General features: G+C 37.8%; 2 protein-coding genes across 27 annotated transcripts in view; one reads left to right on the top strand and one right to left on the bottom strand.

The window, feature by feature from the left end:
* The window catches only part of LRRTM3 (leucine rich repeat transmembrane neuronal 3), a 172,280-nt gene extending 157,445 nt beyond the window's left edge, over positions 1 to 14,835 (bottom strand). The window contains exons 1-2 of the mRNA XM_001503559.7: positions 14,236 to 14,835; positions 12,352 to 13,883 (exon numbers count right to left, since the gene is read on the bottom strand). Coding sequence (XP_001503609.1) covers positions 12,352 to 13,883; positions 14,236 to 14,239 — 1,536 coding nt within the window. The 5' untranslated portion in view covers positions 14,240 to 14,835. The remainder of the gene's footprint in view (positions 1 to 12,351; positions 13,884 to 14,235) is intronic.
* Positions 1 to 15,162, top strand: part of CTNNA3 (catenin alpha 3) — a 1,507,895-nt gene that overhangs the window by 647,339 nt on the left and 845,394 nt on the right. The window lies entirely within an intron of this gene.

Here is a 15,162-nt window from a genome sequence, read left to right as displayed (position 1 = left end):
GCTGAAAACTACTTTGAGAGGAACCTAGGACGTTCTTCTGGAGCCGCCTAGCTGCAAATTATTTCTATCCTTATGTCATAAATCTTGATAATACGTCTTTGAAAATGTGCCTGAGAAATGTATTTTGTGTTTATAGTGCTGGATTTTAGCGAGTCAAATTGTGTTTGCCCAGTATGTTTGCCTCTCCACGTTCTGTTTGACACTGGAGTAAAATGGAGACTTCGGTCATTCAGCTGCAGGCTCTAAGAAAGCCTGGTGTAACTGTGCATTTTAATTAACCGAATCAGCTGAGGAAATGTTGTCTCTCTTCTGTGGTGTAGCTGTCTGCCTTGTAAAGTACCTCCCTGGATAAACAGAGGACTTCTATTTCTTAAACTGCCTTTCCCCCATGGTCTTTAAGAGTATTGGGCTTTTTCTTTTTTCTTAAATTAAAGGTGGGGAAGGTTTAATTAACTCTAAAAAGATTCTCCAGCAAACTCAGTTGCATTTTTTACAAGACTAAGAGCTATAATATAGTCACTGAAGGATGCATGCGGTTATTGGAGCACACAGAAACATTTATAAACCTAAATCCACTTTGTCATATTACTAGAGATAGCATCTGCACTTGGGTACAGTTGGAACGCAAACTGAAGATCAGATAGTTTTTTCTTTTTTTAAACTAATCAGTGGGCTACTGTGAGCTGAGCCAACAAAATGGGAATAATTTAACCATTGATTATTTCTGTGCAACACACTGCTGGATGTTAAAACTGAGTTGAATATGAAGAGATAATCATGGTTCAAAGAGTTATGTGCAAATTTGACCTCTGGAAACATAGTTTGTGAGCACGATATCGAAAACTGCTGAATGCACGCTGCTGGATATTTGTTGCCTATAGGATTGGTTACAGGGTAGTGAAGCACTGGGTTTCTTTCATTCAGCTGTCACTCCATGCAGAATTTCTTGAATCTAAAGTAGATTAGTGCTAATTTCAGAACAGTGGTTTTGAGTCTTTTCACGCTATGTGCCATGGAGCCCAGGACCTGAGCTAGACCAGCCGAGTCCAGTACTGAAAATTAAAAGCAAAAATAAAACCCAACCACTTTTTTATACTTCTTCCTTTTTAATAAAAATGGAAGCAAAACATTTTCTTTTTTAAAATTTAAGTAACTACTGGGTATATCTTAAGCAAGAGGGATGCAATGTTCGCAGTGAAACCTGTAAGGGATAACTGAGACGGACTAAGGAATGAAGTTCTTGGAAGTGCATTAAAAATAAAATTAAATTAGCTTGGATTCTCAAATAGAAGGTAGGAAAATGGACTGTAAAGTTCTCAAAAATCCTTAGAGCTACAAGTTTTTCTGGCTAAATAAAGGTTTCATTTCAATTCTCTTATTATGTATGTTCCAAAAATGAATCTGCTCTGGTGATGGCAAAGATTCCCATGGTCCAGAGCCTGAGTGATACCTCACGTGAAAAGGACTATTTGCATGTTGCACAAATCTTCCCTGCGTTACAAATCAGAATTAAAATATGACTTAAAAATATCTTAGGGAGGCATGTCATTTCTATCTCTGAAATTAAACTACAATTTACAAAATTACAGTTCTTCATTTATAGAACTAAACAAAGCTGTTGAATACAAATAGATTTTTGCCTACCTTTTAAATTAAATTATTAGACTGTGTCGTTTTAATTATTGCTTTTCTAGGAGATAAGAACCATTAGTATTTTTCTTTTAACTCACAATATGCATATCCAAGTAGTATAGATTGATTTTAAATAAAAGTTGGATAGAGGAAAAAATTGAAAGAATTTTTAGTGGAGATGAGAGAAAGAAAAGAAATGCAGTGAAAAGGAGTAAGAGGACAAACAGAAAGGAGGAAAGGAGAGGCTAACCGAAGAGCAGATGCTTCAATCCTATATGATCAAATGGGCCTTTGCATAATCAATGTTCAGGAGGTAAAAGAGATGAGCATCACTAATTGTCAACGTCTGAGTCTTTGATGTTTGAAGGCTCCAGTTGAATAGTTACTTTGAAATGTGTATAACCAGAAAGCCAAACACCTCTGACCTAGTCTCTGTGTAGTGTAGGTGGCCCCTTTGTTAGTCCGGTAAGAGAGGAGAGGCCTTGGAATATGTCTAAAGTAGAAGCCTCATGGAACTGAGGATGGGATGAGAAGACATTCAAGCTGAACAGAAAAGGACCTTTCCTAAGAGGCAGTGGACAGTGAGGTCACAAATATATGGCCTTTAAAATAGAAGTTGACTACCCAGCCTCTACCAAAATCAAGATGTATTTATACTTAGAATTAAATATTCTTTCTTTTCCTCGCAATTTTTTTAGCTCTTAATCACTTTAACACACCACCTAAAATGTTCATACCCTTGGTAACTATCAAAGGAAAATCATTGGTAGGTTATTCACAACATAAAAGCAGTTTAAATCAGAGCATGATTCTTAAAAATTGTATTTTTTAAGAATAATTTTTGAAACTAGTTAAATGATAGATGTGAAAAATATATATAAAACAATAAAAATGTAGATGTAAATTATGTAAATAAGTATGAGGTTGACAATAACTTTATAATAATCATCAGAACATCAATTCAACAGATATCTCCCAGGAATACAAGACTGCACCAATCACCATTGAAAGAAGAAAGAAAAGAAGAGATGGTCCATTTCCTCAAAAAGGGAATACAGACACATTAATAACTCTGACACATGGCAGCCTGTGATGTAGTCTGCAATAGTGGTACAAAATATTGTGGAAAACAGGGAAGGGCAAAATTAAAAAGACTTGTAGGATGAGTGGAATTTGGGTTGGATCTAATATAGAAAGGCTCACAGATTGACAGGAGGACTTGGAAGGGAGGAAAGTCATTTCTCACAAAGAAATAGCTTGAGCAAAAGCACAGAGATAGGGAAGCACATGCTACTGCAAGAACTGGCTGGGATTGGAGCGTGGGAAATAGCGTGGAATAAAGGTGGAGATACAGTGGGCTTTGTTGGGAGGTTTAGGACATTGATTTTACACACCACCTTACTCTTCAGTATTAATCATGAGCCTGGATGCCCCTGAGCTTGTGGCAGTTCAGATTCTATTTCTTGAAAGTCTACCAGATATCCATTTGGTATTCCATACAAAAGTAGACAGTGGAATACAAGCATTAAGGCATACTGTGATACTGAAAGTCTTAATAGTTGGAGCTAATGAAGGGAAGGAAAAGTTACTATTATGAGCCAAGCTTTGTACTAAGTGATTTTATCTATGTTATCTCATTTAATTATCGTAGGACCTTTATGAGTATTAAATTAAATAATGTATGCAATGTGCCAAAACAAAGTACACAAAAATATTCAAGAAATGCTGATTCTTTGCCCTTTTGCAACAACCCTGGGATGATTACACTGTTTTACACAATTTTTTTTAAGACAAAGAAGCTAAGACTCAAGATTTTGCAGTTATTAAGTCCCAGAACCAAAATCCAAACTGGTTCTTCCTGGACCCATGGCCCAAGTTCTTTCTAGAATACAATTTTGTCTCTTTGTGGAGAAAAACTAAAGAGAAAGCCTATGTATAATGGCAATTCGCTGAAGATATTTCTGAAATTATAGTGTACTGAATGAAACCTGAATTATCTGCCCCGCCTTGGTTCCTTTAGGAAGGTCCAACTTCATGTTTGAGAAAAATACAGAGGTATCTCTGTAGGATGATGTCAGAGGTGTTTGCAAAACCTTTTGCTCCCAGAAACACTTTCCCCAACCCTGCTGGTTCTGTCTGCTCTTAGCATATGACTTTCTCACCCTCAGCTAAAGGTTTTTATCTCCATTTAAATGAAAGAGCCCTCAGGAGGACAATAATACTGGTCTAGACCTGGGAATAGGGATTTAGTAAAGAGTAAGGAAACAAGAGAGCCCTGGGCACCGTTGGAGTGAGGAGTTTTAGTATGAATAATCCTTTTAGGAGAAAACGAGTGGAAATGGGAGGCTGGGAAGACAAAAGGAAGATATCCCAGACTTGACTAGATAACACTCTAGAGACAAACTCTGTCTGTCTGTCTGATCGCTCCAACTATAAAACTGAGAAATTACCCTGTGACTTTCCAACAGGATCAAAATTTGAGTGGGGATTCTAGAAAAGCAGGCAAAGTGGTACACTCAAAGAACTGGGAAAAGATCTGCAGGCAGAAAACAACACAAAACAACATAACCAAAAAACAGACAAAAGAAACGTCTCTGTTAGAAATGGAAAAATGGAAGGCATGTGAATCTTAAATTCAAGAATATGATGGCAAACTTCCAAGGTAAAACTAAGATGTCAGGAAGGTGAAATATAGGATGCTTATCACTTAAGATTACTTTTAAGATTAATATTAAGATATTAAGATTACATATTAAGAAATATAGAACATGAGCTTTGAACTCTATTTTTTCTACCCTGATTTTTTCTTTTTAATTTACAGCTAACTTAATGCTTTTGCATTTCAGTATAAACTAATAAAGACCCCCCACATCTCTGTGTTAGACCATAAAAACAACCAAAGTGAAGCCCATAAAAATATATGTAGATTTTTACATTTTACTGCTCAATCCTGTAAAAATCCATAGGACTAAGCGCATGCTGCCTTTTAACATGAGATGGGCTGGATTGGGTGCCACAGGCTGGATAGAAGACGATACCGGCAGATTAAAATGTAGCTAGCAGAGGGATAGCCTAATGGAAAATCACTGGAAATCACTTCCAAATGGGAATTGGAGATGAATAATTTGGTTTGATAAGCCTTGTGTTGGTGCGTTTATGAATTATTTTAGGGCAGTCCTAGAAACAAGGGACAAGGTACAGAATTCATGGATGCAACTCAAAGGAAAACAGAGGTAATATAAGGACTCTGTTCTCACACTGTTTAAAAAACTATATACACAATCCTGGCACATAATAAGGACTCGATTACACAAAAATACACACACACATACACAAATGTGTAATAAAATGTGAATAACCACCTTATAGAAAGGACATGGATTCCTTTTTTTCTTTCTAAGCATTTACAACATGCCTAGCTTGGTGGAAAACATTATACTTATGTAACATAGCCTTTTCCATATTCAAAGGATCTTTAATGATTCCATTTTAATCGTCATTCAGTGATGTTACCTAACCTTCCATTGGATAAATGGCAGTACCCCAGCCAAGTATTTATACATTTTCACTTTAAAATTTTGTACAAATGTGGAAAATCCCTTTCATAAATTGATGAGTACAAGCCAACACTGATCCTAAAGTGCTAAGTTTTTAAACTTCTTAGAGAGTTTCACGGTTGTAATCTCAGCACAGGTTTATCAGAGATTTTAAAATCAGTCTACTACTCCAACCTCAACATGATATATTCTACAAGTTTCCTTTAAACATTCTTAGTGACATTCTGGTTGATTGCATCAGAGTGAGGGCTAAGCAAGCGCCTTCTTTCAGAAAGTGTAACAGATCAATGTTAATGACAAGCGTTTTTTAGCTACATGTGGGGACCACCCAGTTGAAATCATGAACATCAGTTGATAGTATAGCCTCCCTACACTATGGCCTCATAGTCTGAGGATATTTTCTTTTCACCCCTACTTCATTAATAAGTTTGAGCCTCAAAAGTGTTGAATAAAGATTTACTATTTAATTGAAGTCCTTTGCTCTTTATCGGCAAAATGTATTTTACACCCTGGGTAGTAGATGTAATTAGTACAATGAAGCTTTAATAGAAATTGCCTTTGCTAAATGTAGTATTTACCTTATGATTTTATATGTGAAACCAAAAAATTGCATTTTATTCCTGAGAAGACAAAATTCTTATTGTTGGTATGAGTGCTTTTGATTGGTGAAATGCAGTTGAACACTCCCATACCTAAAGTCCTATATTTTGTTTCCTAAGAGTTAGTTAACTAGGAAGAAAATAGTAGGCTTTAATGTTTTGCTAGCCTGTAATTCAAACATACTTCTTTCTTTCATTGACAACCAGAAGATACTAAAGAGGTGGTTTGTAGGCTGTAGAGGAAAGGGGAAAGGATGAGCTAAACTTAAATTTTGTTTTATGGTCTAATTTTTTTACTGGAGATAAGCTGCTTCTTTTGAGTGAGTTGACCAAATGTGCTGATTTATGAGGGAAGACGTTGTGTGATATAGGAAGTAGAGAACAGCAATTTATGAGTGGGAGAAGGGAATAAAGGAAATTCCTTCTTGGGGGGGAGTGGGAGCCTCTGAAAAATAAAAATATAGAGGTTGTCAAGAAAATTATCAATTTTCATTATGACATTGCTGGATAGGATAACATAGAATCTCTTTTTCTTTTCTTCTTTTCAATAAAATGGATTATTATTGCATATGGAAGTTCTGTTATTTGAAAGGACAGTTGTAAAATAGATCGCCTCTGCTTGGTCTTATATTGTGAGCCAGATATTCTTGTTTTCTCTCTGTTCCTGGAATTCTCCTCACATGTTCAGGAGACCTAACATAAAAAGACCCACCAATAATCCTATGTTTATTTACCCTGCTTTACCTAGCAGCATAAAATTCACAAATGCTTTTTCCCCTGAAAAAACACCATCTTCTCTCTGTTCTCCAGAGATTTCATAGAGACTCAGCTATCCAAGAGGAATAGTTTGTCTAGCCAAATTATAAGAATTTTGGAAAGACATCTGCTACATCATATTGGTAAGACCAGCTACATCCAGTGGAGAGAGATTTGTGATTACATTGGTCATTTTTTGGTGAAAAGACTGCAAAGAGTACTCTTAAGTATTTAATTTTGCGTAAGTGAATAGGTTGTTAGTCATAAAAAAGCCTTTGTATTTGTATGCTACTTTTTTTAATCCAGTCATTTTCAATGACAATAATTGATAAAGTCAATAGTAATTTCTATACCAGGAGGAGATTTTGGATAGTCTTTAACTGGGGAAAAAAAAGAATCAACTGAGAAGACGTCGTATGATTAATACCTGGAAAGTATGTTAATCCCACTGTAACATGTTATGAACAATTACCTTTTACTCAATGACGATGTCATCTTGCCATAAATGTTACATATATAAAGTATAAAGTTAATAGGGGCTCAAAATAGTGATACTAGAGATGGAATGGGCAAGTAACCTTACTATAATTGGAAGCCCTTGCTATGATGACCTGATTTGGGACACAATTAGAATTTTGACTCAGTTTGATAAGCATTTGATTCAGTATTCTCTGGCTTGGGTCTTTATTTATGACTGTTGTACATTGTGATCATTGCTGATAAACTCCTAGTCTTAGATAACATGAGGTGGAAGAAACTGTTTTTATGGAAACTAAAGGTCAAAGCCAAATTAAGTTCTAGACTCACTGCCAAGTCTCAGAATTCATATTGATGTAAAATGGATTTGGGCTTCTGTAACACAGAGGTTAGTGATGTCTTTTTAACGCAGGCCAAACACAGAACATTGACAAGCACAGCTGTACACAGTTACACGTCACTTAATGACCGGGATACATTCTGAGAAATGCATTGTTAGGCATTGTGCGAACATCATGGAGTGTGCTCACACAAACTGAGATGGTATAGCCTACTACACACCTAGGCTATATGGTACTAATCTTATGGGACCACCATCGTATATGCGGTCCGTCGTTGACCGAACATTGTTATGCAGCATGACTGTGTTTCACTAAGGGCTCTTTGAAAATTTGCAATTATAGAGTTTACAAAGTGCTTCTCCAGTTTTGTTCTCCCAATAACCATGTGAAGTCAATAATATATGCCCACTTTACAGATGGGGAATGTCAAGTTCAGGAAAGCTAAGAAATTTTCCTGAGATCATTTGACTAGCAAGAGTCAGAGGAACTTGAATCTAAGGCCCAAACTCTACCACACATGATTGTGATATTTTCCTTGACTCAAAAAGAATTATAAACTATTTTTGTATAGATTTTCTCTGCAGTATTTTTATTGTATTCTACCTAGCTATGCAAAATCCACCAATGATTTTGGAGACTAAGCAAAATTTGGGTCCAATTCTGTAGGTGATTATGATTAGATTAGGAAAACTCACTTTCACTTGTGTATTATTTTTCTTATTAGTTTTCAATAGTCATTTAATACAAGCTATTTAGCTTTCATCAATTCTGTTTCTCTTGTAAGTTTGTAATTGAAATTTACTGACATTATTTTTCATGCTCATAGTTTCTTCCTGCTGCCTCTGATTTTTAATGTAAGCAGCTAAGAGAACACAAGTATAGCAAAACTCCATGGGTTTCCTACAGATCCAGATTCTCACGAGAATCCAGGGAAAAGGGAATAAAAGAAGCAACACAATTTCTGAATTTTCCGTTCCTCGTGGCTCAATTCTCATTTGTCATGTCTGGAACTCATTTTCTCTTAGGGTTCATGGCCTGATGCTTGTTTCTGATGCTAGTCTAATCCACACTTTAAATAAACTATTTAAGTTCTCTTCTTGGTAAATGTCAGGGGAAGAGATGATATTTCCTGCACCTACAGCATCCTGAAAACCCTTGCCAAATCTACAAATCGGACTCTGCATTATCCTTCCCCAGAAGGAGAGCATAATTTCATTATCCATGAATCATCACCTCTTAGACTATAACATCATTGTCAGAGAGCCTAACAGAACCAGTGTTCAGCTGGCTGAAAAGGGGGAGGGAAGGAGAGAGCACTGGGGCAAAGCACAGGTCACTGGCACGATCAACAAACTGGAGAGTTCTAGAGCCGGAAGGGGAGGCCTCCTTCTCTTCATACATTCCTTCAGACATTCCTACTGGCTGGTAAATAACTAGTTCTGATTCTTTTAATATTAATATTGAAATTTGTTTTCCCCAACTAAAATTACATAATATTTCAATATCCTACCTATGGAAAATATTAACCCGTTTAATGAAAATATCAGAATATTTGGCAAGCATCGATGAGCACAAATACTTTAAAATGTTTCTTATCTATTCTTATTACATTATTACTTGCTTCTCATCGATGGATACTTATTTCTAGCCCTCATTACCAGTTCCATGGCCTCTGGGCATTACTAAATAAGTCAATATACAAAATATAACTTTAAAAATTACACCATAACTGTATTTCCCAGGGAAATGAACTAAATAAAATTCAAACCTGATTTACAGATCAAAAACTATATGTTATAAACCACGTTTACATAAGGAGTCAGTATAAAAAACTACATAAAAGGTGTATGAATAGCTGTGGTTAGTCTGATCAGCCACTGGAGGTCACTGCTGCTCCACAGAAATACAATTTATTGCCTGTTTGTCTACTTAGGTAGTTGAATCACCAAATCAAGTAAAAAATGGTTTAAATTCTTTGAAAAGATGTAATGTCAACATCCTTGGAAAATATAAACTCATTTAAAAGGAATACATCTTGCGTAAGATTCCTTAGAAGACTGTCGCGCTGGGACTAGTAACTCCACGCTGCGGTAGCACTGTGCGGACCGGGGCTCATAAAACGGGGAAAAAACCCATGCAGTTCAGAGACTCAACTGCGTTTCCTCTCTCTCTGGTAAACACTCAAAGTACTGACTGAATCCATTCTGCCTCGATGCGTCTCTCTTGTATAGTTCAACGGGTCAGGCTGTTTATTTAACTTGTCTTCTTTGAGGAAAGTCAGAAACTTCATGTAAATTTGGAATAGAAAATGGAATATAAATTATATTTCTCTAATATGCAATGAGTTGAAATACTAATAAAAATAGATTAGTAGTCCAGAAAGTGCCATGGGGTGGGGGTGGGGACAACAACTTTGGGCAGGAGAACACTGGCCAGTTGGCTTTGTTAAATTCATAGGGGTGAACTATCTATTGTCTAACCGACAAGAACTATATATTTGAGCTCAGAACATGCTGGGAACTAGAGAAGCTTCATTCCCAAAGAAGGGGAAAAGATCTTTTCTTTTTTCTAATTTCATGTCCTGAATAGAAATAACTTTTACAATCTAAAGGATTTCATTTTGGTTTTTATCTACTATTAAACTTATTAGTAAAGTTTAGCATTAAAAAATGACTAGCCTTCAAAATGTTGGTCATTCATTTAATCTTACACACCAAGTGGCTTTGAATGATAGAAATACTTTTAATACAGCAAACATAGTTTATATATACTAGCAGTACCACAGCATTGAGAATTTGCAAGAATTCAAAAGTAAAAGTATAAATATGGCTTGCCTAAATTTATTTGGTATCCATGACAAATGAGGCAGAAGGTCAAGTCAAAGAATAGAAATGGGCTTTTTCACTTTAACACTGTATTTAATTAACACAGTCATCTTTAGTACAGATAAAAATGAGGCTGACCAAAGAAAATTTCTTTTATAGATGGAATATATATTTACTGACATTTTATGAAGAATGTAAAATGACAACTTCAGTGAAAAACATCACAGTAGACTCAGTCATCCAGTTCATAGTACTGTAAGGAAGTATCTGCATTATTAATCAATTTGGATTCTGTGAATATTTGCCATTAATAAATATATATTCAACAATGATTCATGGGTAAATATATTGCAGCTATGATGCTTTTCTGAACTGGCATCTATTTTAAGATTTAATCAAAATCAAGGTAGCTTGAGAAATCCACTTTAAATGCTCCTTTTCCTTTATTGCTTATAAAAGTATGATTTTTATAATCTGGCTTCCTTGCAATTATATTTCATGGTGACTTGCCTAGATTTTTTCCTCTCAGCATATGAAAAGCCTCCAAACTATAAAAAATGCTGGTAAAAATAGCCATTCACTTTTTCTTTTTTGCTGCAGCGATTCTGTTTTGAAAGAACAGGGACATGGTTAAAGACGTGGAGCTTGGCAAGCCAAATTAAATGAAACAGACTGGATGTTACAAGTCCTGATTTTTGCTCCTATAATAGAACTGTTCATTTTGGGGGATGAAAGAGGATACAGACTAAAGACATTTTTCTAAAATCTTAATGGACTGTGGTCAAAGTTACTTAAGTACAGAAGCTGTGATATCTGTGCTGCAGTCAATAAACTTTCACTAACGACATAAAAACATGCATGCAGCTTGCAGATTGCCAACAGGGTCTGTACAGAATCATACCAATGGATGAGTTCACACTACAGGTGAACATACGGACACTGTAACATCAGCAATAGAAAAGCAAAAGACAACTGCCATAGGATTGGTCTTTTTTCCTCTAAGATTTATTGTATACATTTATTAAGGTGCTATCAAAATCATCCTTTTCAGTGAGGCTGTTGGTGGACAATCTGTCTTGGAATGTGTTCTCTTTACCCCTCTGATTGAAGTGTCAGTCATCAGGTGACTAGTGTATGCTGGGCATTTAATGGAACAAACCAGGGCTGCCTGACAAATCCCAAACCGAAGAGCAGACAGGGCTAATGATTCCACTCACTACATTAGGGTCCTTGAAAAGCTGGAAAGAGAAATTCTGGTAAGCTCCCAACCACACACATTTAGCAAGCTGCCTTTGCATTTGCAAGCCTCCTCTCTGAAAATTCCCTAAGGTAAGGAGCAGTGGGAAAACTGCCTCCTCGAATTTGCCTCTTGCCTATTTTATTTATTTATTTAGGAGATATAGAGGCTGGAAGAAATCGACAGTGAAACCTCTAGTGTGATTTGACAGGGATGGGTTTCAGAGACAAGGCTTCAAGTCTAAAACTTCGTATTTTTCCCATCTCCTCACATTTTGCAGTTGTCTACTTGCAGCATTTTAACCCGTCAACCCTTTTCCCTCGGCTCGCCTTATTGCAATGCAAACACCTCCGGAAACTGCTCCCGGCGCTGCTTTAACAGAGCACCATCTTTTGAGAGTTCCCTACAATTTTCTTTTTAAGCCAGGCATTGTTTTAAGGCTCTGTGTCTAAATGTTCCTGTAATCAAGTCACCTCCTAGAATCAGTTCAGCTCCAAGTACCTGGGATCATTCACTTTTGCTTGATTTGCCAATAAACTGTACACCTTCTAGAACTGTATGTAGATTTGGTCCTACCAGAAGAATAACGGCAGATGTTGGGGATAACTTGTGAAAGAAGTTTTATCTTAAAACAAGTGGGACATTAATGGAATCAATAAAGGGTCTTATACAATAGGCATTGTATTAAACCAGAGTTCTAGCTTCACGTTGATTGTGGTATTTAAATTTCAATGAGTTGACTATGTATGAGAGGAAAATGACCAGTATTATGAATGTACTAAAACAGACAGGGAAGGACCTTGCCAGCAATGTGAGAGGCAGGGGGAAGGGGAGGGGGCACCACGTTCCCTTTATAGTCGCCAGAGTTCAATAAAGCACCACTTATTTCCCAGCTTTAAAGAGCGCTTTTATCACAATGGTTCATACCTCACACTCCCTGGAGCCTGATTTGCTATAGGCGCAGGGTCCCGTCCCATTCAGCAGCATCTCGCTGGTCTCCGTGTTGGTGGGTTTATAATCTACATAAAATTCCTGGGTGCTGGGAGTCATTTGCTTTAGGGACTGTCTTTTCTTTTTCCTGTGCCTTCGCATGAGGGAGCGCTGCTGCAGCTGCTTCATGCTCGCAGGGTACCGCTTCCATGACACGTAGATAACGAGCAGGATGACGAGCACGGACAGAAAAAGGGCCACGCTCCCTGCGATGATTTTATGGAAAGAGATGTGCTCGGTGTCAGCATCGGTCTCTGGGCTGGGCTCCGTGGCTCCCACCGTGGGGGGCAGAGGGGGCTTGCTCTCATGCTTCGGCCTGGGGAGCTTGGGCTTAAACGTGGGCTTTGGGAGAGCCCTGGCCAGATCAAACCTCTCCGTGGTACTTTTGCCACAGATGCTGTAGTTCCTCACTGCGTCGATCACGTTGACTCCCTGCAGCTCTTTGGGACTGGCACAGATAATTGTATTCTCCCTCAGGCCTTTAAAACTTTTCAGCCAGTTTACCAGGGAACAAATATTTCTGCTGCATTCCCATATATTCCCGGCAAGACTGATGTCATTGAGGGATATCCAAGAATCCAAAATCTCTTGACCAATAAATGTGAGCTTGTTGGAATCCAGGTTGAGGCGCTGCAGATTCGGGACACACTGGAAAACACTAGGTCCGCTAAAAGCTTCGATCTCATTTCCGGATAAATCAAGCCTTTGTAATGAGCTCCAGGTCCAGGACATGGTCTGTCCTATGACACTGATTTTATTCCACTGCAAGTAGAGGTTCTGAAGGCTCACCAGCCTTGGAAAAAGGGCCAGGTTGAGCTTAGAAAATTGATTGTGCTCCAGGTGAAGTTCTTTGAGTCTGATCATGCCAGCAAAGACATTCCTGGCTAAACTTCGGATCCGGTTATACCCCAGGTCCAAAAGTTCCAGGTTGCGGCAGTCTTGGAATATTCGCACAGGGATGGTTCTCAGCGAGTTAGACCGTAAATGTAAACTCAGCAGCTTCCGCAAGCCCCGAAACTGTTCAGATCCCAGAGAATGCAGCTGATTATAGGACAGATCCAAGTTCCGTAAATTTGTCACAGGTCTGAAGGTATTGTTGAGAAAATAGGAGATTCTGTTGGAACTCAGAATCAACTCTTTGAGTCTGCGTATTCCATTAAAAGCATTCTCATCAATATTGCTGATATGGTTATGGTCAAGGTAGAGCCAGGTGAGCTGGTTGAGCCCTTTAAATTGATTATACTTAAGTTTTTGAAGGCTGTTATAGCGAAGGGACAAACCTAAGCAACCAGCAGATATACTTGACGGTATCTCCTGTAATTTCTGAGATTCACAATATACCATTTTGCCTTCACACCTACAGCCCTTAGGGCATCCTCGTTCGGCAGAAGAAAGCATTGTCAGTAAGACAGTGGGGGCTATAACCAGTGCTACAGCTGATCCGCTCAGTAGCCTAATTACATTGAAACCTGGAAATAAAAACAACTCAGAAAAGTTATCCCCCCAAAAAAGAATTCATTTATTTTTAATCAAGCAAAAAGAGGCATGTATTTTCTTTTTTAAAAATTTAAATCTAGATAACAACATTTAACATCAAATATCATCTCTTTGTAATTTAGAGAGAATTGTCTTTAGGGTTTCTTTTTTTTTTTAATAGTTAAGCAAGGAAACATGTTCACTAAGCAATTGAATTTATAGCCTTAGAGCAGAGCAAGGTAATCTCTAAAATAATTAAGGCAGAATTAATACAGACTAGAGGTTTTTTTGTTTTTGTTTTTGTTTTTTTTAAAAAAAGGAAAGAAGAAAAATGACAAAACATACCCATCCTTTGTATTGTTCAAAGGTCGTCCTTAGGTCTTTTGCTTTGGCTTAGGGGCCACTTGCATGACAGCCCGTCAGCTGCACTGTACTGAGTCAGGGCTCGCTGACACCCAGGAAGAAAAATTGGACCCCTTGGGAGATGGACCGATTTTGGAACATTATTCTTTGCCAGCCACGCAGAACACTCCAAGAACAAATAAATCCCAACACCGCAATCGCAGCAAAACATCAAAATCTTCCTAGGTAATAGGATCTTCATGGATATTACGTTTTTGCATCTTTACAGGTTTTTTGGGGGGGGGGTGTTAGGAAAAAAAAAAAAAAAACTGGCTTCTACAATTTCTTCTTATCGGAAAGCATGATGTATTCCTCCAGGCAATGTGAGGCTACCTGAGCTGCCACATCTGTATTCCATAGCACAGCATTGCTGGTGGTGAGCACCCAGCTCAGCCACAGAGCTGCGTTGGAGCCCAGCAGGCAGGAGAGCCTCGTACCGCGCACACGCTCAGCTCACTTCTGCAGACTGTCATTCTGAAAGCTGCTCGGACTGTTGCTTTGGTTTCAGTGAATGCAGTCTTATGTAAAGCTGCCCCCAGTGGTGAAGAACATTATGGGCATGTGCAGAAATGTCTCTCTTTTATCTTGCAAATGAGCAGGCTCTCTGCTGGAAAATGAATGATTCTTTTGGGTGACTCAATAGGAACTGAATGGTCACCGTAATCAATAACTAGCAACATTTTCTGTTATTTCCAAGTCTTGTTTTACAATTTGGCAACGTCTTTATTGTCTGCGTCCACTTAATCGCTAAACATTGCTGCCCAGAGTTTTTCTTGAGCTTGACATTAAGTTCACAGACCGAATGTCAATTTTTCTGAACCTCAATGTAGGCTTTGAACTGAAATTTATAAAATGAATTATTGAGCTTTT

Source organism: Equus caballus, chromosome 1, assembly GCF_041296265.1.
Source record: "Equus caballus isolate H_3958 breed thoroughbred chromosome 1, TB-T2T, whole genome shotgun sequence".
Taxonomy (NCBI): Eukaryota; Metazoa; Chordata; class Mammalia; order Perissodactyla; family Equidae; genus Equus; species Equus caballus.
Note: the sequence above shows the minus strand (reverse complement) of the source record. Positions and strands in the feature narration are given on the sequence as shown.